The sequence below is a fragment of the Chiloscyllium punctatum genome, chromosome 2, assembly GCF_047496795.1.
Source record: "Chiloscyllium punctatum isolate Juve2018m chromosome 2, sChiPun1.3, whole genome shotgun sequence".
Classification (NCBI taxonomy): Eukaryota; Metazoa; Chordata; class Chondrichthyes; order Orectolobiformes; family Hemiscylliidae; genus Chiloscyllium; species Chiloscyllium punctatum.
In genome coordinates, this window is record NC_092740.1 from 31,887,162 (window position 1) to 31,914,637 (window position 27,476).

The following is a 27,476-nucleotide window of genomic DNA, read 5'->3' on the forward strand; positions in this document are numbered from 1 at the left end:
AGAATTTCTAAGTACCCTTGCATGAACTCTGAGACGGTTTGGTCTGGAAGGATGGTCATATTATGCATTTCTCTTATTTGCCTAGATTTCTCTTAAACTCACTATGCCTCACCTCAATTACTCCTTTGGGCAGCAAGCTTCACATTCTAATCGTGCTCTGGCATATATTTTTTGGTGTTCCTGTTAGGGAGACTTTGATTTGATTTTCTGTATTGTACCACTAACCAAAGTGATCCGAGCAGTTGTGCTCCGATGTTGGAGTGGACCCAGTTGCAAATGTAATATATTTTAATGCAAATGTCTTTCTTCTTAAGGAGTATAACCAACACTGTGTAATAGAAGACACCTATCAAACATCTGACATCTTAGATGCTTCATCTCAGGGAACTATGTGCTTAGTTCCTGGTAAAACTAGGCAATATGTGTTCAAATTTGTTGCTAGGACTGAAGATGTTGGAAAGAAAGTGGAGGTAAGTTTTTACTTAATGGTTTGAAATATCTCTGTTCTTGAACGCAAATAATGTGAGTAAGAAACATTGTACATGGATAACAATTGCAATCAATTTTGCTACATCTGTACTGAAACTTCATCTTTGTATGTAGAGTCAAAGCATCGTAGAGATGAACAGCATGGGAACAGACCCTTCAGTCCAACTCATCATGCCAACCAGACCACCTAAATAGATCTACTCTCATTTGCTAGCACTCATATCCTTCTAAACCCTACTAAACTTATTCATATACCCGTTCAGATGCCTTTTAAATGTTATAATTGTACTAGCTTTCATCACTTCCTCTGGCAGCTCATTCGATACACGCACCACCCTCTGACCCTCCAACTCTGGCAATACGCTTGTAAATCTTTTCTGAATCCTTTCAAGTTTCACAACATCCTTCTTGCAGCAGGAGACCAGAACTGCATACAATATTCTCCAAGTGGCCTAACCAATGTCACGTAGGGCCGCAACATAACCTCCCAACTCCTATACTCTATGCTTTGACCAATAAAGGAAAGTATACCAAATACCGCCTTCACTATCCTATCTACCTGCGCCTTCACTTTCAAGGAAATATGAACCTGCAGTCCAAGGTCTCTTTGTTCAGCAACACTCCGCAGGACCTTATTAAGTGTATACGTCCTCTTCTGATTTGCCTTTCCAAAATGCAGTACCTCACATTTATCTAAATTAACTCCACCTGTCACTCCTCGACCCATTGGCCCATCTGATCAAGATCCCGTTGTACTTTGAGGTAACCTTGGCTGTCCACTACACCTCCAATTTTGGTGTCATCTGTAAACTTACTAACTATATCTCCTATGTTCACATCCAAATCAATTATATAAATGACAAAAAACAGTGGACCCCAGCACTGATCCTTGTGGCACTCCACTGGTCACAGGCCTCCAGTCTGAAAAGCGATCTTCTGTGACCACCCTCTGTCTTCCACCTTCAAGCCAGTTCTGTACCCAAATGGCTAGTTCTCCTTGTATTCCATGTGATCTAACCTTGCCAACAAGTCTATCATGAGGAGCCTTGTTGAATGCCTTACTGAAGTCCATATAGATTATTCCCATTGCTCTGCCCTCATCAGTCCTCTTCATTACTTCAAAAAAACGCAGTTAAGTTAGTGAGACATGACTTCCCATGTATAATCACATTAGGCTATAAACCATGTGTATTTAAATGATAATTGGTATTAGTTTTATCCCTGGACATGGTAACATCAGTTTTGTCCCTTTTTGTTTTCCTGAAAATATTGTTTTTTTTTCCCATCAATGTTTGCTGAGTAAATTCTGATCCTAAAATTAGATGCTATTTCTACTGTCTGTGCTATCAGATTACTTCTGTAGACCTGGTTCTCGGCAGTGATATTGGCAGATGTGTGATACTTAACTGGAGAGGTGGAGGAGGAGATGCTGCATCATGTCAGGAGGCCCTGCAGGCCACTCGATCCTTTAAACGGAGACCAAAGTTGCCGGGCAATGAAGTATGTTGGGACAGCGTTACAATACAGGCAAGCACCATGTGAGTACAAGAAAGGATTATTTGATACAATAACTCACGAATATCCATTATCCATTATCCATACCATTCACAATTGCCATACTGTAGCTGAGGCAAAGAACAGTCCTGTTTGTCTGCAGTTGTGTACATGGATTTGGCAATAAGAAGTTGTTCAAACTTTAATAACATAATCAGAAAAGAATCTTAGCCTGTGTATGCAATTTATTTTTAATTTTGCTTTTGCAAGATCAGTGAGATCGCACAGTCCTTACCCTAAATAGATTTAAAATGAAAAAATTGTAGAATACATGCTTGTACAAACCTGCAGTTTAAAAGTTATTTCCTCCTTCATGGAACTGTATTAGTGTTTCTACATGTTTTACATAGAATCCCTACAATGTAGAAGCAATCCATTCGGCCCATCGAGTCCAGACCGAACCTCCGAACAGCATTCCACCCAGACACATCTCCCCACCACCACCACCACCTCCCCACCCCCAAAAAAAACCTATCCCTGTAATCTTAATTCCCATTGCTCATTCACCTAGTCCACACATTACTGGACACTCTGGGCAACTTAGCATGGCCAATCCACCTAACCTGCATATCTTTGGACTTACGCAAAAATGTAATATGATATCTGGAGAAGAAGTGTGGCACTGGGGAAAGCACAGGTCAGACAGCATCTGAGGAGCAAGATGGTCCTTCAGGACTGGAAGGAGTCTGAAAAATGAATTGGAGGAATGGTGTTCGGCTAGTGCAAAGGTGGGTGGGATGGTGATAGATAGGGGGAAGGAAGATTGACATATAGGTTAGTTCAGGTCAAGAGGGCATTGCTGAGTTAGTGGGTTGGCTCTGGGACGGGATGTGGAGGGGAGATTTGGAAACTGGTGATTTCATTGTTGACACAGTGTGGTTGTAGGCTCCTGAGGCAGTGGGTGAGGTGTTCCTCCTCTAGTTTGCAGGTGGCCTTATTTGAAGGAGGCCCAGAATGGCCATGTCATTGGTGGAATGGGAGAGCAAGTTGAAATGGTTGGTCATCGGAAGGTGGGGTTGGTTGATGCATACAGACAAGAGATGTTCCCTGAACCATTCTGCGAGTTTGTACTGCTTCTCTGCGTTGCAGAGGAGACCACATTGAGAACACAAATGCAGTAACTGAGGTTTGAGGATATGCAAATAAATCTTTGCCGGATTTGTAATGGTCCTTTGCAGCCTGGGACAGAGGTGAGGGGGAGGTTTGGGCATAGCTTTTGCACCTCTTATGGTGGCAGGGATAGGTGCCAGGTGTGGAGAGGGAGTTGGTGGGAAGTGTGGAGCTAATATGGTCCCTTCATGAGCAAAATGCAAATAGGAGGGGGGAAGGAAATCTATTTTTGGTGATGGGTCTGACTGTAGGTGGCAAAATGGCAGAGGATGCTGCACTGGATTTGGAGATTAGTGGGGTGGAATGTGAGGACCAGGGAGATTCTATCCTTGTGGTGGGGTTTCAAGGGCAAACGTGCAGGAAATGGAGAAGATGGAATTGAGGACATTGTTGATAATGGACTAGGGGAAATTGTGGTTCTGGAAATAGGAGCAGATATGGCAGAGGCGGAGGAATTGGGAGTAAGTGGGAGTGGGAGGAGGTGTAGTCAAGGTCCTATAGGAGTTGGTAGGTTTGAAGTAGTTTCAGTGTTAAGTCAGTCATTGGAGATGGGAAGGCCCAGGTAAGGGAGGGGGTGGTGTTTGAGATGGTCCCGGTGAACTTGAGGTCAGACTGGAAGGTATTGAAGTGGATGAGCTGTTTACCCTCCTCGTGGATAGTCATCGATGTATCAGAGGAAAAGGTGGCGGTTGGTGCCATTATCGCTGTTGAAGAGGAACTGTTCCACATATCCTATGAAGAGGCAGGCATTGCTGGGACCCATACGACTACCCATAGCCACCCCTTTGGATTGTGGGAGGATTGAAAGAAGTTGTTTAGGGTGAGGACCAGTTCCATCAATCGAATGTGTGTTGGTGGAGGGGGACTAGGTGGGTTGGTTGGAGAGGAAGAAACTGAGGACGGATTTGAGATAAGTGGTGATGAGTTCAGCAGGGTAGGAGAAGGCAGAGACAATCTGTTGACTGGGCCAGTCAGCTTTGTGGATTTTAGGTGAGAGTGCGGGATTGGGGAACCATGAGGTTGGAGGCTGAGGATGGGAGATCACTGAGGTGAGGAGATTGTGGATGGTTTTTGAGATGATGGTTTGGTGATGAGAAATGAAGTCATGGTAAAGGGGTAGGTGGTGTCAGTGAGTTGGCATCTGGCCTTGGCGATGTAGAGGTTGGTGTGCCATACTACCACCATGCCTTTCCTGTCAGGCAGTTTGATGATGAGGTTGGGGTTGGAAGGGAGTGGTTGAATGGAGTGCTGTGCTTTGTCCAGCACCACACTTTATTAACACTGACTACTCCAGCCTCTGGAGTCCTCACTATCTCCTTTCTGGAGAAGAATCTTATTTTAGCAAATGTTTCTTTATTAGCAGAAAACAGAAACGAGCAGTTGATCATCTAGCATTATCAATGCAGAAAGGCTGCTGGAACAAGTTAGTGATGTACCTTTAATTTGTGACAGAAGGAGGATATTCAGATCATTGAAGCAATGCTGGCTCTCCGAGCAACGGACACAAATCCATTCACCTGCTCTATTCTTATAGCCCCACGATTTTATTTCAATCCGTTGTCAATTCCATTTCCTTTCAAAATCATTTAACATCTCCACATCTACCACCTGTGTAGGCAACAAGTTCACAGTCAGTACTGCTTGCTCTAAAAATGGTGCATCTCTTGTTCATTCTTCCACCTCAGCCCTGTATCTCCTTTTCAAAATTTGACATCTGTAGCTGGCTTACCTCAATGTATTCTAATCTTCTAGACTTGTTTTAATTTTTCCCCTCATTCTTCTTTGTTCCAAAGAGAACAGCTTCAGCTTCACCAGCTTTGTAACCAAACATTTTCATCCCTGAAATATCTGGTATATCCCCCTCTCCATCTTGTCAAGCACACGTTAGTTCTTACCCAAACATTTTGTCTAGGGCCTGTAATGTACCCAAAATGGTGGATGAACTGAAATGATTTTCAAGCTCTTTATTAAAAAGCTTATTAAAAGTTTTGAATAAAGTTCATAAACCAAATAGGGAAGACCTGAGACCGGTGTCAAGTCAGTGATCTTTTCAAGCAATGCTTTTCTTTCCCTCTATCTCTCCTTTTCAGTTCAAACACTCTGGACTTTAAAGACCTGATTTAATGCTTGAACACAAAACTAGAGGCAGCTTTTTTTTTACTGTTGTAGACTTTTTGTCTCCGTCTTTGCAAATTTTTAAAATTTAAGGTGATACTGATCCTTTATTCCCATTATAATCTGGTGCGAGGTTGTAATCCCACAGAGCAACTCATTTAAACCTCATGCAGCAGATCAAAAGCATTCATCTTTCAAGATTATTATAGATACTGAACAAAGTTTTCTGTTATCAATTAACAATAACAGTCCAGCTTTTTTTCCAGTTTAAATATCATGTCTTGAGCAAATTTAACAACAAACCACTTCCTGGTCATTGTCCCCTCAGGATTGTTGATTCCACATATACGCATCTGTGAAAATCTGGACAAGAGGGAAAAGAAAGACCCTGAGCTTTAACTATAGGTTAATGAATCAAATGCTACAAAATTAAGTCAGGAAAACATTATCATGTTGGCAATTTTTTTTCTGCAATTTGCTCATTTATTAGAATGTAGGTAAAGTTATTCTGTGGAGCTTTGGAAATCTTTGTTTTCCTGGTTTAACTTTCCACTGATCATAGAGAAAACAGTTTTCAAAGTGAATATAGTTTGTGTGGTGACCAGCTGTTTCTGAAGCTTGACATAATTTTGTTTCCAGTTCAATAATGTAGGGGTGTGCTTTCACCATTTGGTTCATTTTGTGTTTCTCTAATTCTGCATCTACAGACATTTCCTTTTGTGCATTTTGTAGTTGATTTGATCATTTGTGTTCTGTGTGGCACTACTGCTTTGGGATGAGTGATTTCAGCTCAAAATGTTTACCCCTGTCAGCAATGATCTGCTTTCATTATTTTTCTTTTCACAATTGAAGGGTGATTTCTCGAATTCCAAGAATATCCGTTCAGCTGCGACATGAGCCCCCTGCCTTGACCAATGAAATGTATTGCTTAGCAGTCACTGTACAGTCACAGGAAGCTACCACTGCAAAAGACATCAAGCTCACAGCAGGTTTAAAACCAGGTATGCAAATATGTAGATTTGATACACCAGGATTTCTTTTATAGGATTTATGTCTGTAATGGGATAAATTATCCAGAGTATTAATATACACATTAAATCAGAAGTGGTTGCACATTTAGCCAGTGTCATGCCAACTCCAGTGTAACAGCTGGAATTGACTCCTCATCCTGGACAGCGAAGTGTTCCATGAGCTTTTCAGTTGTATAGAGTTGTTTCTTACAGCTTTCAGTCTTCAGGCTGTGAACATTTGAAGCAAAGTTAAATTCCATGTAAGAATGCCACCACCTGCTACTTTGCCCCAAGCCACTTACCATCCTAAGTTTGAAATATATTGATACTCCTTTGCTGTCATTGGGTCAAAATCATGGAACACTCTCCCTGCCAGCACCTACAGCAAGTGGATTGCAGCAGCTGAAGAGGTTCCTCTTCACCATCTTCTAAAGGGCAATTAGAAATGGGCAATAAACACTAGTTCACCAATGATGCACTCATCCCCTGAATGAATGAAAGATTATTTCAATTTTGTCTGAAACTTGCTACGGTATTGTGTATGTATTTAAGCAATGGGCTGTGGAAATATGAAGCAATTTGCATCGAAAGAGAGGTAAACAGTCATGTGCTGGAAGAAGTACGGTGAAAATTATCAATGCGCCTCATTCAAGCTGATCCATGACCATAATGAAAACGTGAGAATTTAGTAGTTGTGGAATACAGTCATTTTTATTTTGAGAAAAGCAATGGCAGGACTTTTTAAATTCAACACCCTCTGTATATGATTTCACTAAGAAATGCAGTTATAAACAGTAGACTATTTGACCTGGCTGCTAATTCATATCAAAGGTTAAAAAAAACCTTTATCTGGCACTTACCGTACATCTTGAATATCTCATCACACATCATGAATGATTTTTGTTGATGTCTTTATTTAAGGTTAAGGTAAATAGGTTAATCAAGTGTGCATAAATAGGAAGAGGGCTCTTGTGGCTCAGTGATGGTGTCCCTGCCTCTGTTAGAAGACGGGCGGCATGGTGGCACAGTGGTTAGCACTGCTGCCTCACAGCGCCAGAGATCCGGGTTCAATTCCCGCCTCAGGCGACTGACTCTGTGGAGTTTGCACGTTCTCCCCGTGTCTACATGAGTTTCCTCCGGGTGCTCCGGTTTCCTCCCACACTCCAAAGATGTGCAGGTCAGGTGAATTGGCCATGCTAAATTGCCCGTAGTGTTAGGTAAGGGGTAGATGTAGATGTAGGGGTATGGGTGGGTTACGCTTCAGCGGGGTGGTGTGGACTTGTTGGGCCGAAGGGCCTGTTTCCACACTGTAAGTAATCTAATCTAATCTAAAAAAAAGACTGCTGTTCAAGTTCTTAACTGTGTCGTAACATGTAACCAGGCTGATTTTAAGAGGTATCTATGTAAATAGGGAGCAGTAATATGCTGAGAGAGAGGGGTCAGACTGAACAAATCAATGCACTGTCCCCACAGAGAAAATAATTTTATCTTGGTTTCACTCTCCCCAACTGGATTGGATTCTATAAATTTGGTGTAAGGAAATGTTAGAAGCTATTACTAAGACTTTATAACCTCGCACTCGGATAAGTTCCAGGTGATCAGGTAGAAACAACATGTTTTTATTAACGGGAAGTCATGTTTAACTAATTCCTTGGTGTTCTTTGAAGTAACTTGTGCTGCAGATGAAGGGGAAATGAGTGAATGTATTGTATTTAGATTTCCAGAACTTATTTGATAAGGTGCAACATCAAAGATTATTATGGAAAATAGAAGCTCATGCTGTAGGAGGTATCATATTGTCACAGATAGAAGATTGACTTGCAAACAGAAAGCAAAGATTAGAAATAAGTATAGCATTTAAAGGCCGAGTGGTGTGCCATCGGGGTTGGTCTGGTGTTTCAATTTTTTGTAATAAGTGATCTGGATGAAGGGATTGAAGGTATGGTAGCTAAATGTGATGGAAAGTGAGTTGTGAAGAAGAACCTACAAAGAGATACAGATGGATTAAGTGAGTAGAAAAGATATGACAAATGGAGTATGATGTGTAAACGTGTTAAATTGTTTGTTTTGGCAGAAAATTTAAAAACATATATCAGAGAGATTGTAGAACTCCGATTCTCTCTGGGGGCCCTAGTGTATGATTCACAGAAGGTTTGTATGCAGGTATGGCAAATAATCAGGAATGATGATAGAATGTTATGGTTTATTGTGAGGGAAAATTGAATAGACAAGTCAGGGGGTTATGCTTTAGTTATGGAGGAACATGGGAATTAGGAGCAGGAGTAGGCAATTCAAACCTTCAAGCCTGCTCTGCCATTTAACATGATCAGGGCTGATCTTATGCTGGTCTACATTCCTCTTTCCTGCCTGCCTGCTCCTCATTGTCCTTTTATCCTGCTTTTCATCAGAAATATTTCTTTTTATCTCTTGAATCTGTTGATTTATTCTACCTCCACTGCACTCTGGCAGTGAGTTTGACAGATTCACAGCTTCTGAAAGTAGTAGTTCCTCCTCATTCCAATTTTGAATGTCCTGTTCTTATTCAATATCTATGACCTCTTGTTTGAGACTCTCTCTCACTGGGATGATATGTTCAACGTAGACCTTATCAAAACCCCTTCAGCATTTTATATACCTCAATCAGATTCTTCCCCCCCCAACCATTCTTCTGAACTCCAGCGAGTGCAAATCTAAGCTATTCAACCACTTCTCATACAACAGCCCTTTCATTCCTGGAGTCAACTGGTGATTGTGGAAGTATTTCTAGAGCCACCACATCCTCCAAGTAAGGAGACCAAATCTGGACACACTACTCCAGGTATAGTCTCATCGACTCCTATATAACATTAATAATATTACTTTCATAATCCAGTCCTTTTGCAATAAAGGCTAGGATTCCATTTACTTCATTATGTGCTGCACCTGCATACCCACTTTTTATGATTCATGCACAAAAATATCTAGATTTCTCTGCGCTGACACACTTTGAATCTGCTTCCCAGTTAAACAATAATCAGTCTTTTCATTTTACGAGCCAAAATAGACACCCTCGCACTTAACCACATTAAACTCCATTTGCCTGGTTTGGTTCATTCTCCTACCCTCTCAATATCCATCTGTAAACTCCTCTTCACTGCCTGCCTTCCCACCTATTTTAGTGTCATTATGAGCTTTGTTATGTTACACTCTCTGTCCCTGCTTGCAGATCATTCTTATAGTTTGTAAATAGTTGAGGTCCGTGAACTGAAACCTATTGTACCACACTAGTTCGAGTTCGCTTTCTGGAGAAAGACCCATTTTCCTGACTGCCTGCTTTCTATCAGTCAACCGATTCTCTATCCAAGTCAATTAACCTCCTGGAATCTAACCTTCCAGATCAGACTTTTAAGTAGCACCTGTCAAATGCTGTCTTGAAGTAGAGATATTCCACATCTACCAGATTCCAATTATCCATTTTGAAAGTTATATACTCAAAGAACTCCAAATTTGTCAGGAATGACCTGCCCTTCATGAAACTGCTGACACTGGTGATTTGAGCTTTGTTAGTCCAAGTGTTCAGTTATCTCTCCTTTGACTCCAGCAACTTTCCCACTACAGAAGTTCATTGTTGGAAAAATCCATCTGGTTCACTAACCTCCTTTGGAGAAGGAAACTCCCATATTTATCTGGTCTGGCCTACGTGTGACTCGAGAGCCACATCAATGTAGTTGACTCTTAACTGCCCTTTAGACAATTAGGGATGAGTAATAAATGCTGCCTAGATAGTGGTGTCCACATCCTGTGAATGAATTTTTTAAAATATTAAGGTCAAGTGAACTGGTTGAAGGTTTTCCACTTTTTGCTATCTCCTTTTTTGAATAAGGGTGTCAAAGGGGTGGCACGGTGGCTCAATGGTTAGCACTGCTGCCTCACAGCACCAGGAAACCAGGTTTGATTCTGGCCTCTGGCCACTGTCTGTGTGGAGTTTGCACATTCTCCCTGTGTCTGCACGGGTTTCCTGAGTGCTCTGGTTTCCTCCCACAGTCAAAGGTGTGCAGGTCAGGTGAATTGGCCATTCTAAATTGCCCATAGTGCTAGCTGCATTAGTCAGAGGGAAATGGGTCTAGGTGGGTTAATCTTTGAAGGGTTGGTGAGGACTTGTTGAGCCAAAGGGCCTGTTCCCACACTGTAGGGGATCTAATCTTAGCATGTTTCCAATTCATTGGTATCTTTCCAGAATCCAGGGAATTTTGGAAAATCATCACTATTGCATCTATTGTCTCTGTTGCCACCTCCTTTAATACTCTTGGGTGCAGGCCATCGGGCACTGGGGATTTAGTTACCTTTAATCCCATCTGTTTACTATAACTAGGGAGAAATAATTAAGTAATTTCACTAAATTCCTTTGTATTAACTGCAGTTTTAGGGGAAAAAAATTGTTTTTCACTGTGAAAACAGACAAAATATTGATTTAGTGCCTCTAATTTCAAAGTTTGCCATCATTATTTCACCATTTTTGACTTCTAAAGATCAACATTTACTTTGACTGTTTTCCTTTTTAACTTATAGAAGCTTTTGGTATCAGTGCTTGTGATTTCTGCTAGTTTCCTTTCATTGGTCATCTTGGCTCTTGTGATCTCGTTTCTGGTAACCCTTTGCTGATGTTTAAAGTTCTCCCCATCCTCCAGATTGCCACTAACTTTTGCAGTATGATAAACTGTAGCTTTTGCTTTTATCTTTAACTTCCTTGTTAAGCCATGGATGATTTTTCACCTTTTTACAATTCCTCTTCCCCTCCGGGATGTACTTTAATTAGTTGAGTATTTCCCCAAGTATTTACCACTGTTCTTGAACTGTCTTGTGTTTTAATATATTTGCCCAGTCAACTTGGGCCAACCCCTTGCTTAGGACTGTCTAATTACCTTTGTCGAATGCTATAACACTCGCATGCAACTGTCTTCACTCTTTCAATGTGAAATTAAAATTCTAGCATTTTGTGGTCACTCCTTCCAGGAGGATCCTTAACTGCAAGATCATTTATCTATTCTTCCTCAATACCAAATCTAAAGCAGCTAGTTCTCTGGATGGCTCCATGCTGTAAGAAAAAGTCCCTCATGCACTCTATGAAACTTTCTTCGAGGTTACCCTTGCCCAGCTGGTTGATCCAATCAATATGCATGTTCAAATCATCCATAATTATATTGTATCCTTCTCTCAAAGCCTCATTATTTCTTGGTTTATAATATGCCTTACTTCGGAAATATCATTTGGAGTCTGTAAATAACCCTAGCAAGGGGTTTCTACCCTTGCTTTTTATTTCCATTTAGACTGATTCAACATTTTTGACCCCTAATACCAATATCATTTCTTAATACAGCCTTAAAGTACTGCACGTCCTGCTCCTTCTTGTCTACCCTTTCGGAATATTGAATACGCTTGGATATTTAACTCCCAGTCCTGATTTTCCTATAATCACTTTTCAGTAATCCCCACAGTTTGTACCCATTTGTCTCTCTTTGTGCCATCAGCTCATCAACTTTATTCTGAACACTGTGTGCATTTAGGTATAAAGTTTTTAAATAAGTTTTACTGCTTTGTCTTTCTCTTCTATTTTTTTTTGTGCACTGTACTTTCCACGCTCTCCATCCTTATTTATTAATCCCAGATAGCACTGAGCCTCACCTCTATCATTTACTCCAACTTTCAACTCCTATTTTGATCATTTGATTCCTTCCCTCACCATGGTTGTTGGATTGGCTCTTCCTGTATATCCTATTAACCTATATCTTCTGTTTTGGTTCCCAACCCCCTGCCTGAGACCACCAAAAACAGGGCATTGGTGAGACTGCATTGGGAGTACTGTATACAATACTGGTCACTACTTAAGAAAAGATCTTAATGAGTTGGAAGCAGTTCAGTGTGTTATGAGTCTACCTGGAATGTGTGAATTGCTTAATGAAGAAAGGCTAGACAAATTAGGCCAGTATCTTGTGGAGTTTAGAAGGTTGGGAGGAGATTTAATGAAATATGTAAAAGATATTGATGTTGAAAGGATGCTGCTGCTTGTGTGCAAATCTATACTGGGGGGCATAGTTTAAAAATAAGGGACACCCATTTAAAACAGCTGAGGAAACATATTTTTTCTTTTGAGGGTTGAGCCTTTGGAATACTTTGCCTGAAAAGGCAGTGGATGCAGAATCCTTAAAAATTTTCAAGGCAGAGTTAAATAGATACTTGATCATCAAGGGGCTGAAAGATCATTGAGGATATGCAGGAATGTAGAGTTGAGGTTAAAATCATATCAGCCATGATTTTATTGAATGGTCAAAGACTGAGAAACCTACTCTTGTTCCTTATTTGTAATCCTTTTCTGAATCAAAGCAACATATATGTAACACTTGCTCCTATTCTAGTCCTCTGCTGCCTTTTGTATGTTAAGGGGCACAAACATATATTCAATAGCTATAAATATCTATGGCCCTCAACTGCCTTTGAACTTGCTGAGGATGCGGTTGCATAGCGATAATGTCACTGGGCTAGTAATCCAGAACTCCAGATCAATGTTCTGGTAACTTGAGTAATGTTCCCTCTAATTTTGTTACTGTGTGTGTGGGCCTTTGGGGCTAGTGAGGTAATGACCTCCAGAACCCAGAAGTCAATGCTGAGATTGGTGTGCTAATGCCATTCGAATTCAGCTTATGGGGCATATCCAATCCTACCTTGGCAGCTGATGTAATTTGAATTCAACGGAAATGAGAAATGATGAGCTAGCCAATTTGCAGCCGTGTAACCACTTTTGCTTGTTGTAAAAACCAATCTGATTCACTAATGACCTTTCAGAAAATCTAAATGGAAATCGGCCATCTTTACATAGTCTGGCTTGCATATGACTTGAGACCTCTAGCATTGTGGATAACTCATTAGTACCCTCTAGGCAATTGGGGATATGCAATTGGCTTAGCCAGCAATGTCCAAATCCCTTTGAATTTTTAAGGAACTTGTAATTTTAGTCCTGTATCTAAATGTGCTAAGTTATTTGCTTTCTGTAACAAACTTTTGCTGAGCTGTAATGGATATGGGTTTCTGTGAACAAACATTGAAAATTGGTTTCTAAACCATTTCCAGGCCAAGATGCCAACCTCACTCAAACAACCCACGTCACCCTTGATGGTACTGAGATGTGCGATGATTCTCATCCTGCATTGCTTCCTGATATTCCTATTGGAGACTTGCACCCAGGAGAAATGGTAAAGTCCCTTTTAATGGGCCTATATGAAAAGTTTAGATCACACTTGGAGAAAGGTGGACCTGTTTAACAATGTGTATTCCAGATGAAGAGCCCTTTCCATCAAGTATCTGTATTTGAGAAATTTTGCTTCCAACTATTTTAGTGATTGTGGGTACTGCGCCTGTCACTTCTTTGTATGTACTGTGACAGGTAAAGCTTCCAGCTCAGTTCATGCTCTCCAAAAATGATCCTTTCAATCTCAGCTATTACTGGCTTCAGTAATAAAAATGTATTTTTTTAAAGAAAATTATGAACTTTTATTCCTTCTGGTGATCAGTGTTTGCGTTGTTAATTTTTCTTTGCCAGAATTTTGGCTTCACCTTGATATTTAGTTCCTCAGCAGATGTTCAGCAAGGAGCAGAAGAGCATCAACCAGTGTTCCTGAGCCATTACTTTTTCTTGCTTTTCCTCCTTTTTTTTTCCTCATTCACTATTGTCTAATTTTTTCCAGCTCCCTTCAAATGCTCTGAAAAGCAATAGCCTCACGGACTTATGTAGGCTTTGTTTCTTGCAATGCTCAGCACACTGGCAAAGCATATAAATCTAAAGCATATAAACTAGTGTTCTCTGGAATTATGAAAATATGTGCTGAACTTATTTCATTAAAAACCTTATTTTGCTGCCTTCCTTAATGTTGCATTTATAAAAGGTTGATCTTGTATACTAAGGCAACTTGTCTTGCTACTTGTAAATTATATTGAGCAAGAATATCTTGACTTTTTCTCTCCAATGATGTCATCACTCTGACCTTGGCACCTTTGGAGACATTTTTATTTCCTCCTACTCAGCATCCACAGATCCCAAAGTATACAACCCGATTTATTGTCTTCAGGGATACTCCGTACATTTTTCTCGGTAGTCAGTCTTGATCTCCAAATGTTGTGCAGCAAATTGTTTAGTTTTTAATTTCTGTGCTATTCCTTCAGCCTTCTCATTTTAATGCACCCACAATAACCTAAGAGCACTTAGTATGTTCAGCTGTTTTAACTGGTCAGAATTCTTGCAGTGCTTTCAGATTAACCATTTGAGTGTAACCATTTTAGTAGAAATTAATATACCTGAGATTCTGGGAAGTTCATTGAAAACTTGTGTTTCTGATTATGCTTGTGCATTTCCAAATATTTGAACGCATTTTATTGAACTGTCTTGCATTCAAAGTTGGGTATTGTTTAAAAAGCACCCAAATCTGTATGTCATGAGCAAAATGCATTTTTTTAGCCATGTGGTAAGTTTGAGTTTTGCTGAGGAAAGACCTATTTAGCTGAAGCTTGATGTGTGGAAGAGAATACAAGAGATAAACATCTTTACTTTGAATGAACAGTGCAAGGTGATTGGTCGTCAAATTGACCCTGGTTGATTGGATAACTGTAATGTTTTGTTTAAATTTAAACCAGGCCTATTGACTCTAGTTAAGGCATTGCTCTAAGGAATAAGCCAGCAAATGGTTGGTGTCTATTTTGTTGAGTAGAAAGAGGCATAATGTGTATATTTGTGTTCTTCCTGTTTGCACAAAGCAGTATATTGCTTTTTAATATGTGCATCCTGAAAGTTACATATATTCAGTCCAAGTGGCAATCTTTAGTCGGTTGGACAGTATAATTCATAGCGCACAAGATTATGTAACAATTATTATCCAATTATGGAATTACATCTAATGTTGAACAGTCTTTTGAGTTTTGCAAGCATAAGCTTGTTGGACACAGCACTTTTCCTGTTGTCAATAGCCAAAGGAAATTGCTGCTTGATATAATCCACCAGTCTTTGAGACATACTTAGTGTGGCACTATCAAAGAGATTCATAGTCCACGCTTGTTTGATAGGTAGATCTCTTTAGGTTAATTGCTTCTGTTTGAACATCTCACATGTTGCTACTGCATAGTAGTTAGCTTCACCTGTTCTCCAAGGTTTTGCGATACCTGCCCTTCCAAGTAATCTGTGGTAAACTCTCTGCATTTGTTCAGGAGTGAAAATGGCCAGATTAGGTCCATTCATGAGTTTGCGATATAAAAAGTGACAAATTAAGGAAGCTATTGTCCTGACATATGGCTTACATTTACCTTATTTCAGCATCCATTTTTTTATTCTTATTGGTGATTGAATTTTGATAATTAACTACTGCTTCAGATTATTTTAAGAAAAATGGAAGAAATCTAACTTCCAGAAGTATAAATTGTCAGGTATGTGAAAGTACCAGATTTTGTTTTCTTCACTGCATAGCAGCTTTACACTGGAAACAAAAATAGAAATTGCTGGAAAAGTTTGCAGGTCTGGCAGCAGCTGTGGAGAGAAATCAGTTAACGTTTCTGGTCGAGTAACTGTTCCTCAGAACTTCAGTCTGACTTGCTGAGTTTGTCAGCGATTTCTATTTTGTTTCTGATTTACAGCATCCGCAGGTCTCAGTTTTACGCTGGGGTTGTGTTGATGAACAGCTGCCATAGTAAATTTTATTACCTGCTCTCAAAGCCTTTAACAAATTGTGGCATGCAGATGTTCATTTTTAAATAACATTGGTTACTACATAATTTTTTTTTGACATTTAATATTTTTTATAGGTGGAAAAAGCACTGCACATCCGATGTGGACAAGTTGGTTCAAGAATATTTTTGGTTCACGTTTCTTATGTTGTTACTACCGTTGTTGAGGGCAAAGAAATTGTTTGCAAATGCCATAAGGTTGGTGACGGTTTCCTCCATATTATTTTTCCAGTATCCTTAGTGTAAGATAAGGTGAAGAATGTAAAATATATTTTTAACGTATGCATTGTTTGACTTTGGGTTCAAGCTTCATTCTGAGGACGTGAATAAAAATTGCAGTCTGTCCTCAGGTGGCCCCAGAAGATCCCGTGATACCACTTTGAAAAAGATCAGTCTTTTCTGCTGTTTTCTATACAATAGTTATTCATCAACCAACATCACTAATATAAATTATTATTGCTTTTAATAACTCTTTGAGTATATGTTGGCTGCCCAATTTCTTCTAAGACAGCAGTAAGTTTGCTTCATATGTTTTAGCATGCTGGTGTTTGCAAAAGATGCTATAAATGCAAAACTGTCTTTCTTTATACCCTTGTAATGTTGTTTGCAATTTAAAACTTAGCTTTTGAAAAATCAAGCAACCTTATCAATGAGCATAAATACTTGACTACTTACAATACTTAGAATTGTTGAGGTTGCCTGCCTGGGGATTTCATAAGCATCGTAAGTCACAACCAACTGTTTAGATTTACTTTTTTGTTAAAAGTATTCTAAGTAGATTTTTCTTTTATTTTTAAAGAAAAAGGTACTTTTATTTTTGTGCACCTAATAACCAAAGAGATAAGAAATTACAAATTTGAGCAGGAGTAGTCCCATTTAGTCTTTTGAGCTGACTGACCTTTTTGTGGCTTCAACACCATATTCCTGTCTATCCTCTACCAAAGTAAAGAATGTGATCATATGATAACACATGTTCCATGTCAAAAATGTGGATGAATTATTTCATGTTTACATAATTAGCCCAACTGCAAAAATTCTATTTCATGGAATGATGCAATTTGATGTGTTCTTGAAGAGAATAGTAGGGGAAAATTGGGCATGCCAGTCAAAAAGCTGGCGCAGGTTTGATAGGCCACGTAGCCTCCTCCTAAACTTGAAAGATTCTAGATTTGCTTTGTAAATGTTTGGGTCCAGTACTGCAAAGTTATTGAAGTTTCCTTTGTTTTAGGATGAGACCATCACTATTGAAACAGTTGTGCCATTTGATGTTACTGCGAAGTTTGTTTCCACAAAGGTAAGTACAAGAACAAATTTTATTGTTTGATTTCTATGGTTTTACTTTAATCTGAAGATTTCCAAAGGCAGTTTTATTGAAACTATACTAGGTGAACATTTAGTTGCTGGGTAAGGTCCTAGAAGGTGTTGCTGAACAAAGAGACCTTGGAGTGCAGGTTCATAGCTCCTTGAAAGTGGAGTCGCAGGTAGATAGGATAGTGAAGAAGGCGTGTGGTATGCTTTCTTTTATTGGTCAGAGTATTGAATACAGGAGTTGGGAGGTCATGTTTCAGTTGTACAGGTAATTGGTTAGGCCACTGTTGGAATATTACGTGCACTTCTGGTCTCCTTCCTATCAGAAAGATGTTGTGAAACTTGAAAGGATTTTGAAAAGATTTTACAGGATGTTGCCAGGGTTGAAGGATTTGAGCTATAGGGAGAGGTTGTTTTCCCTGGAGTGGCGGAGGCTGAGGGGTGACCTTATGGAAGTTTACAAAATTATGAGGGGCATGTATAGGGTAAATAGGCAAAGTCTTTTCCCTTGGGTCGGGGAGTCCAGAACTAGAGGGCATAGGTTTAGGGTGAGATGGGAAAGATATAAAAGAGACCTAAGGAGCAACATTTTCACACAGAGGGTGGTACGTGTATGGAATGAGCTGAGGAAGTGGTAGAGGCTGGTACAATTGCAACATTTAAGAGGTATTTGGATGGGTATATGAATAGAAAGGGTTTTGGAGGGTATGGGCTGTGTGCTGGCAGGTGGGACTAAGTTGGGTTGGGATATCTGGTTGGCATGGACGGGTTGGACCGAAGGGTCTGTTTCCATGCTGTACATCTCTATGACTCTATTTATATCTCTGGTATCTATGTTGCCATTTTCTATTGTTGCTGGTTGCTTAGTTTTCATTGAAGAAAGCCATTTTGTAAAATAGATAGTGATATATTTTCCAGCTGCTTCACATTTTGGCATCTAGAACCAATTCTGATGATCTCATGTGTTCAGTGGCTGCGCCAGAGGCCCCAGTTTTCCCAGTTATCAAAACAAAAATAAGCCATGCTGGGAAAAGCAGTGTGAGAACAGGGACTTTTTTCCCCCCACCCTCCACTCTTCAAAGCATTTGTTCTTTCTCCACGTTCTAGGTTTCATCCAGTACCAAACCCAATTGGTTCTATTTTTGTGAACCATGTTCATAAGCTTCACAACTGATGCTCTTCCTGCTTGGTATCTACAGTTAAATGTCTAGTAGCCGTTATAGATGAACAGAAATGAGAGAGCTCTGCCAATATTCCCTCCCTAACTCAGGATCGCAGAAACTCAGGCTGAGATGAGCTAACTTGGCACAGAGTGTCGATCAGTCCTGGATCTGGATTTTGTGTGAATCTGCTGTTCACAAGATAAACCAACTGACTTATCCAAGTTTCTTGGGACTATTAACTTTTGCCCTGTTAGGTGAGGCACCCCATATATTTTAAGGATACTATCACAAACAGCATCAGTAACTCTTTCAGATAAAAGAGGAATACTTTCATCCAATTAAAAGCAAAGTACTGCAAAGATGGTTGAAATCTGAAATAAAAATAAAATGCTGGAGAATTTCAGATCTCACAGCATTAGTGGAGTAATCCTCCTCGCTTGTTGACCTTTATTCCTTGGATCAGTTCCATCAAATGGCACTTTATCAACAAAAAAAGATTTTTAATATTAATGATTGTTGTTGCCTCCAGGATCCAAGTGTTACATTGTTTGAGATACACACAATGCAATTGAATACAGTGTTGGAAACTATGATGTATATATGTAGTTGGTGTTGCATGCTGTCCCCTTTGAGAGCAGGTCAGGTGACTCTGAGCAGAAGCTTTGGGTCATTTTAGTAGCTGTAAAAACATAGAACAAATCGTGCCTGGCTACTGTACTACAGGCCTACCTTGTTTTTTTATAATTTATAAATTGAACACACGCAAGCAGAAAAAATTGGAAAACCAGTTGATCAGACAGCAGTTATTGAGAGAGTAACTTAAATAACATTTCTGGTCAAGCTGGAGCTGAAATGATTGATTATCAACTCAAATCTTCCCTTTTTTTTCTCTTTATCGCAGCTCTTTGACCTGTTTATCTTTTTCACAAGTATTTTGTTTCAGATTTCCAGCATTTACAGTAATTTATTTTCATAATGTACCATAGTGATTGAATTTTGGACCCATTGCCACTGTTATTCACTCTGAATTTGAGCTGGGTTATATTGAATAAATGCTCAAAGCTGCTTCACAACTTTTTGAGAGTTGATGGCAGTTTTCTGTTGCACATTTATCTTCCCTTAGGATTGGATCTGAACACCACAAATATTAGGTTAGATTATTTCCATCTCATACAGTTTAATTGTTAGTTTGAAATTCAGCCTGCATATCAGTATTGAATTAACAGCATAAATTAATAATCTGTAACTGGTAAACACTGATTTAAAGTAAGTTACTGAAGTGTGCCAAATCAAAATCTTGGCCTCGAAAATATATCATTGACAACTTTCTGGATACAAATTATTTAATTTTATCGATAATGGTTTTGTAAAAATTGTTCAAGAGATAAAGTATTACTAGAGATCATCATTCAAATTCTAAATAGAATAACAAAAATTATTTGTTCTATGCTTGTTAAAAGACCATTCCACCTCTTCAATCTTAAGCTTTATGCATTTTTTTAATTGTGGGTGGTTGTATGATTGTTATTCAACAAGAGTTTTCAATTAGTTTCTTGATACATTTTAATATTGTTGTCAGGCAGTATGCTGACTTTTTAAAATAAAACATGTTTTTCCAGTTTGAACACATGGACTGGGTGTTTGCGGATATTCCATTTCTTTTAATGATGGACATCCTGAGTGCTTCTCCATGGTCACTCACCATTGTAACCAGCAAACTGGAACTTGCACCTTCCATGACTGCTGTTGATCAGATGGAGTCGCAGCTAGCTCAAGGTATAACTGTCTTAATGGGTAAAGGTTTTTTTCGTTTAATGTTATTTATTTATGGACGTAATGCATTCTTCATTTTAACACTGTATACCACAGCCATATGCCCTGTTTGAGCATGACAACGTTGTCCTCTAACACTGTTGAGTGGTTTTCGAAGAGTAATTGTTCACTTGAGGCTTCACTTGTGGGTTCCACAAGGATGGCTAGCTGGTTCACTATAGGTTAATGTGCAATTACTTAGTGTGGAAACAGGCCCTTCGGCCCATCAAGTCCACACCGACACGCCGAAGCGCAACCCACCCAGACCCATTCCCCTACATTTATCCCTTCACCTAACACTATGGGTAATTTAGCATGGCCAATTCACCTAACCTGCACATTTTTGAACTGTAGGAGGAAACCGGAGCACCCGGAGGAAACCCACGCAGACACGGGGAGAATAATTTTCTATGCATGCTTGTAAATCTCCTAATACTTGCAAAAAAATCTTTGAGCAATCTTTGTCATTCAAAATGGATGACATTCACTGCTTGGCATCACTTCTGTTTATTGAAGGTCCTTTGGAGCAACATTTTTAGAAGTCTATTCATTGCCTCAGGGGTCTATGTCAACATTTAAAGTGTAGCTGGTCAGCAGCAATTCAACTATGATTATACTATGTCACATTTTTCTCTGTAAAGCAAAGAATTGTTGATTTTGTTTTAACTTTGTTCATGGGATGAGGGCATCACTGACTAAGCTATCATTTATTGCCCATTCCTAATTGCCCAGAGGGCAGTTAGGTCAACCACATTGCTTTGGGTCTGGAGTCACATGTAGCCAGACCAGGTGAGAATGGCAGTATCCTTCCCTGTGGAATTCCTGAAGAAGGGCTTATGCCCAAAACGTCTATTCTCCTGCTCCTTTGATGCTGTCTGACCTGCTGCGCTTTTCCAGCAACGCATTTTTAAGCTCTGATCTCCAGCATCTGCAGTCCTCACTTTCTCCTAGTATCCTTCCCTGAAGGACTTTAGTGAACCAGATGGTTTTTCTGACAATTGACAACAGTTTCATGGTCATCATTAGACCTTTAATTCCAGATTTTAAAAAAAATGGAATTCAAATTCCACCATCTGCCATGGCGGGATTCAAATCCAGGTCCCCAGAACATTACCTGGGTCTCTGGATTAACAGTGCAGCAATAATACCACTAGACTATCACCTCCCTTGAGGGAGGTTATGTTACATGCATGCCTGCAGAAGAAACAGATGGGGAGAGGTGAGGGTTGGGGGAAAGTGAGAAAAAGAGAAGACTCACTGAAAATGGGGCTTTTCCTAAAAAGGTGTTCAAGCTAAAGCTGTATTTTTGCTTGCTACAAAATGATTGGCTAATACTCAATATTTCAATCTCAATCAATGATATATGTAAAATGCCACGAATTCAATTGTGATTTGTCTTCCTGTAATTGCTCAGTGTTTGAAATCTATTTTTTCTCAGTGGTTTTACAGACAGGAGAGTGTGCCAGTGAGTGCTTCTGCTTGCAGTGTCCACCAGCACCTACAAACCACAGTGGAGTTGCCTCGGGTCGTTATATAATCTCCTGGAAAAGGCACAGTATCTTTTTTTTGCCATATAAAAATGGAGAGTTTGGCTCTATCAACGGAAGACTGTTTTGCTTTGGTAATAATGCAAATTTAAAATGCCACTCGCCTTCTAGATAGGCATGGCCTTGGAGCAGAAATCTAACCTTTTTCTAAGTTTTTGTTCTCGTTGCAAATGAAAACAGAAAACCCGTGTTTTTCAGCATTTACTTATGGTATGTTCTGTTGATAGAACGTCTGCTGCTAAAAGCATACCTGTTGTCAACACAGTGATAACGTTACCCCATGTGATTGTGGACACAATTCCGCTCTTTGTTCATGCAGGTGAACTAATTTATACAACTATTCATTATATGCACAAAATCTCTCATTTAAAAATTTTGAGAACTGAGTGTAGAATGCAACACCAATGATAACCTGCGGGAGTTCCTAATCAACAATACATTTTAAGTCTTGTATAATATCTCAAGGAAAAAGTAAGGAAGCACTATTTATATCTAAAATATACCCTTGCTCAGTGCCTAAATCATAGCCATTGAGTAATTCTGATTCTTAATTCATTCAAACAAAATGCTTGGCATGACAAAGATCGTAACAATTACAGTATTTTAAGTGTAGAAATTCTCTAATGGTCAGGGAGGGGATGTTTAAAAACCTGTTACTTGATAGTTCTGTTACTAATTAAGATTATTACATAGATCTCATCCAATTAATATGTGCATGTGTCTATAGGTGTCTGCATTAAATTTTGTGTATAAATATGCAGTTGTTCTACTTTAATGGAGGTGATGCAGCAGTTGAACTAAATTTGCAACTATATCACTAGCTTGCTTTGCTTTCTTTGAAAGAGCTCCCATCGTTTGGTAGAGTTCGTGAGTCACTACCAGTCAAATATTGGTTGCAAAACAGAACCAAATTAGTGCAGGATGTGGAGATTTTTGTGGAGCCCAATGATGCATTCATGTTTTCTGGTCTTAAGCAGGTACTGTTTTTGAATCTGTCAATATATTTTAAGTGGGTAGATAAGTCTAAAGATTTTTAAGGGTGGAAGAATTGAGCAACAATAAAGATATTTGTTGTTCCAGAAAAGTAATTGTTTTTTGTTTCAGCCCTCCAGAAGTTGCATTTTTAAAATTTAATTATTTTTGCATTCTTTCCAAGGTTCGATTACGAATTCTGCCTGACACTGAACAAGAATTATTGTACAACTTCTATCCACTCATGGCTGGTTACCAGCGACTGCCAGGTCTTAGCATAAGCTTATCACGGTTTCCTGCTATCTCCAATGATCTATTGCGCAGATTTCTTCCCACACACATTTTTGTAAAGGTACACTGACTAAACACTTGAATTTTGTTTCACTTCGGTCACATGATGGTTTATCCACGTGTTCCATGAGTACAAGGAAAGTTTTTATTCTAGTTTTACCCAAAAGCTGTTGATATAACTTTTCGGTTTTGATTTCATTTTAGCCACAGGGTCGGCAAGCAAATGAAGTAATTGTTGTAGCTGCTTGACGGAGAAGCTCTCGTGTGAAATAAAAATCAAGTGGTCGTAACTCGGAAACAAATGGAAACTTATTCACGGATGTATAAAATGACCTGGCTATTTGGACTAAAGCTGCAGCATTTACAACAGTCAAATATTTTACAAATTGCTTGGACATATGTTTGCTTGCAAGTCTCCAGGGAGGCATAAAAGCTTAACATTTCTAGTTGTTGAAATTAGTGTTTTGTAAACAAGAATAGATTGATAATGCACTAAGAATTATTTGCAAACGTTGTTACATGATTTCATTATGAACTTTGATTTGTTAAAGTCCAAAGTGATATGATCTTTGTGTTTGGAATATATGCTACTGTAAATTTTCAACTGTAATATGCAGCTTTTATGGTGTTTGAGAAGTGCTGCTGGAAAATATTTCAGTAAATCATCTACAAGTGCAATCTATGTGCGCAGGTTATTTGATTGTTGCACTGTTAACTAAATCTAGATTTTGAATGAGGCAAAATTTGCATGTAACTGCTCACCTGATGAAAAGAAGTTGCACAAAGTATCTAGAATGTCTGATTCAGAAACTATGATGTGCCTTTAAAATTTAATTATGGAACTTTAAGAATTAAACTTAATTCCATATTTGAAACATCTCAGCCACCAGTGACATAAATGAGGGCCAGATTTGGACCAAATCAAGATTGGATAAAGACCTTGGGAAGTCAGGAGTGGCTGGGGAATGACGTTCAGGGACCGTGTATCAATGTGTTGACAACTGTCCCCCACTTGGTTGCTCTCTTGTCTCTCTATCACAGGGTTCTAGGACATGCACAGAAACATCAAAGCTGACATTCTGTGCAGTGTCTTTCCCTTAGGCATCTGTTGATGAAATTGCGGGGGTATCCGTTTTTGGTGAATACATTGTAGAGGTGTTGTTCTTCCTCTTTTTGCAGTTCAGCTGAGCTGCAGGGTGTTGTGGCCCTTTTGAACAGTGTCTTGATGCAACTTCTTTTGTGTGTGTTGGGGTGGTTGCTTTCGTAGTTCAGGACTTGGTCAGTGTATGTGGCTTTCCTGTATACCTTTTGTGGTGAATTCTCCGTTCGGTGTTCTCTGTACCATCATGTCTAAGAATGGGAGTTGGTTGTCTTTTTCTTCCTCTCTAGTGAATTGGATTCCTGTGAGTGTGGCTTTGATCCGATGTGTGTTTTGTATTTCTGTGTTTTTAATGATTACAAAGGTATCATCCACATATCTGACCCAGAGTTTGGGTTAAATTTGCAGTAAGACTGTTTGTTCTAATCTTTGCATTACAGCTTCTGCTGAGAGTCCAGAGATGGGTGAGCCCATGGGTGTGCTGTTGATTTGTTCATATATTTGGTTGTTGAATGTGAAGTGTGTTGAGAGGCACAGGTCCAGTAGTTTGAGTATGCAATCTTTGTTTATAGGTTCCCCGTCTTGTTGTCTGTTCTATATGTCCAGCAGGTTGGTTATTGTTTCTCTGGCTAGGGCTTTGTTGATACAGGTGAACAGTGGATGAATGAGACCATAGTTTCTTCCTTGTCTGTGTATATTTCTGATGATGTCCATGAATTCCTATGTTGACTGTATAGAGGGTCTGGATCCGCTGATCAGGTGTTTCAGTTTCTGTTGTAGTTCTTTAGCCAGTTTGTGAGCAAAACCAACATAGTGTACAAAATCCCATGCAAGGACTGCACAAAACACTACATAGGACAAACAGGGAGACAGCTAACAATCTGTATCCATGAACACCAACTAGCCACGAAACGACACGACCAGCTATCCTTAGTAGCCACACACACAGATGACAAGCAACATGAGTTCGACTGGGACAACGCTACTATTATAGGACAAGCCAAACAGAACAGTCAGGGAATTCCTAGAGGCATGGCACTCATCCACAGATTCTATCAACAAACACATCGACCCAGAACCAATATACCGGCCACTGCAGAGGACAGCTGGAACTGATGACCGGAAGTGGCAAAGACAAACCGCTATAAATGCTGGAGGAAGCAACACAGAAGCGCTTCACAGGAGGCTCCCAAGCACTGAGGATGTCACCTAGACAGGGGACGAAACGTCTGCAACACAAATTCCCAGCTCGGCGAACAGAACCACAACAACGAGCACCTGAGCTACAAATCTTCTCACAAACTTTGAATTCAAACCAATGTTGCATCTGCCCCTTCAAATGGAAGTAAAGGTTACATGATGCTTTTTCCAAGAAGAATGGTTTAGTTGTCCTTAGTGCCCTGATCGATATTTATCTCTCATAACTAAAAAGCAGATTGATTTTCGTGGGTTTTGTGAAGATTTGGAGCTCAGGTTGAGGTTCTGGGATGTAGGTTTGCTCACTGAGCTGGAAGGTTCATTTTCAGACATTTTGTCACCATACTAGCTAACTTCTTCAGTGAGCCCCTGGATGAAGCACTGCTGATGATTTCTGCTTTCTATATGTATATGTTTGGGTTTCTTTGGGTTGGTGATGTCATTTCCTGTGGTGATGTCATTTCCTGCTCTTTCAGGCGGTTGTAAATGGGGTCCAAGTCAGTGTTTGTTGATAGAGTTCTGGTTGGAATGCCATGCTTCTAGGAATTCTCATGTGTGTCTCTGTTTGGCTTGTCCTAGGATGGATGTGTTGTCCCAGTCAGAGTGGTGTCCGTCCTTATCTGTATGGAAGGATACTAGTGAGAGAGGGTCATATCGTTTTGTAGCTAGTTGATGTTCATGTAATCCTGGTGGCTAGTTTTCTGCCTGTTTGTCCAATTTAGTGTTTGTTACAATTCTTGCACAGTATTTTGTAAATGACATTAGTTTTGCTTGTCTGTACAGGGTCTTTAAAGTTCATTAGCTGCTGTTTTAGTGTGGTGGCTTTGTGGGCTACCATGATGCCAAGGGGTCTGAGTAGTCTGGCAGTCATTCCTGAGATGTCTTTGTAGGGGACAGTGGCTAGGGTTTCTGGACATGTTTTGTCTGCTTGTTTGGGTTTGTTGCTGAGAAATCCGTGGACTGTGTTCATTGCGTACCCATTCTTTTTGAATACGCTGGATAGGTGATTTTCCTCTGCTCTGTGTAGTTCCTCTATGCTGCAGAGTGTGTTGACTCATTGAAATAATATTCTGATGCAGCTTCATTTGTGGATGTTGGGATGATTGTTTCTGTAGTTCAATATTTGGCCCGTATGTGTTGTTTCCTGTAGACACTGGTTTGAAGTTGCCCATTGGCTGTTCGCTCGACTGTGACATCTAGGAATGGCAGTTTGTTGTTGTTTTCCTCCTTAGTGAATTTTATACCAGTAAGTGTATTACTAATAGTCTTGAAGGTTTCCTCTACTTGGGTCCATTATGAGGATGACACCTTTGTCATCACTAAATGAAACAAAGTTTGGGTTGGATGGTTGGCAGAGCTATTTGTTCATGTCTCTGCATTACTGTCTCTGCTAAGAACCCTGATATCGGAGATCCCATGAGTGTTCTGTTGGTTTATCTGTAAGTTTTGTCCATAGGTGTTAGTGAGTTTTGAGAAGATTCGTAGCTCAGGTTGAGGTTCTATCAACAAACACACTGACTTGGACCCCATTTACCACCCCCTGAAAAAAGAACAGGAAATTATATCACCACAGGAAATGACATCACCAACCCAAACATATAAATAGAAAGCAGGAATCCTCAGCAGTGCTTAGTCCAGAGGCTCACTGAAGATGTCAGAGTATAGTGATGAAACGTCTGAAAATGAACCTTCCAACTGAGTGAGCAAACATTCATCCAGAGCAGATTCATCTGGTCAGTATTGTCTTGTTTTTTGATAGGGGTTTATTCACAAAATCCAAGCCAATTTTTCTGAATTACAGTTATGACTACAGTTATAGTTGGCTGTGAAGCCTTTTCTCAGATGTTTAGCGGTCATAGAAAGCGCTTTCTATCTGCAGTCTTTGAGTGAGTGAGAACTAGAGTGATGGATGAATGGGATTTGATGTGAGTTAGCCTATGGATCATGGATAGTTGAGGATTGGATTAGTTTCTAGAACCTGAAAATTGGGAGATTATCAGCCAGCGGAGCTTTGGAATATACTGGTGCGATGTAACAATAGCATCAATTAGGATTAATCCATTCCCTC

General features: G+C 39.7%; 1 protein-coding gene across 2 annotated transcripts in view; it reads left to right on the plus strand.

Moving 5' to 3' along the window:
- The window catches only part of trappc11 (trafficking protein particle complex subunit 11), a 75,111-nt gene that overhangs the window by 40,985 nt on the left and 6,650 nt on the right, over nucleotides 1-27,476 (plus strand). The window contains exons 19-30 of one of the 2 annotated variants that reach the window (XM_072594800.1): nucleotides 315-470; nucleotides 1,840-2,027; nucleotides 6,121-6,269; nucleotides 13,383-13,504; nucleotides 16,098-16,217; nucleotides 17,248-17,313; nucleotides 20,110-20,266; nucleotides 21,741-21,852; nucleotides 22,077-22,168; nucleotides 22,693-22,826; nucleotides 23,006-23,173; nucleotides 23,317-23,790. In XM_072594800.1, the coding sequence (XP_072450901.1) occupies nucleotides 315-470; nucleotides 1,840-2,027; nucleotides 6,121-6,269; nucleotides 13,383-13,504; nucleotides 16,098-16,217; nucleotides 17,248-17,313; nucleotides 20,110-20,266; nucleotides 21,741-21,852; nucleotides 22,077-22,168; nucleotides 22,693-22,826; nucleotides 23,006-23,173; nucleotides 23,317-23,361 (1,509 nt within the window). In that variant the 3' untranslated portion in view covers nucleotides 23,362-23,790. Of the gene's footprint in view, nucleotides 1-314; nucleotides 471-1,839; nucleotides 2,028-6,120; nucleotides 6,270-13,382; nucleotides 13,505-16,097; nucleotides 16,218-17,247; nucleotides 17,314-20,109; nucleotides 20,267-21,740; nucleotides 21,853-22,076; nucleotides 22,169-22,692; nucleotides 22,827-23,005; nucleotides 23,174-23,316; nucleotides 23,791-27,476 lie in introns of those variants that run through there. The other variant, XM_072594792.1, reaches the window with a different exon arrangement.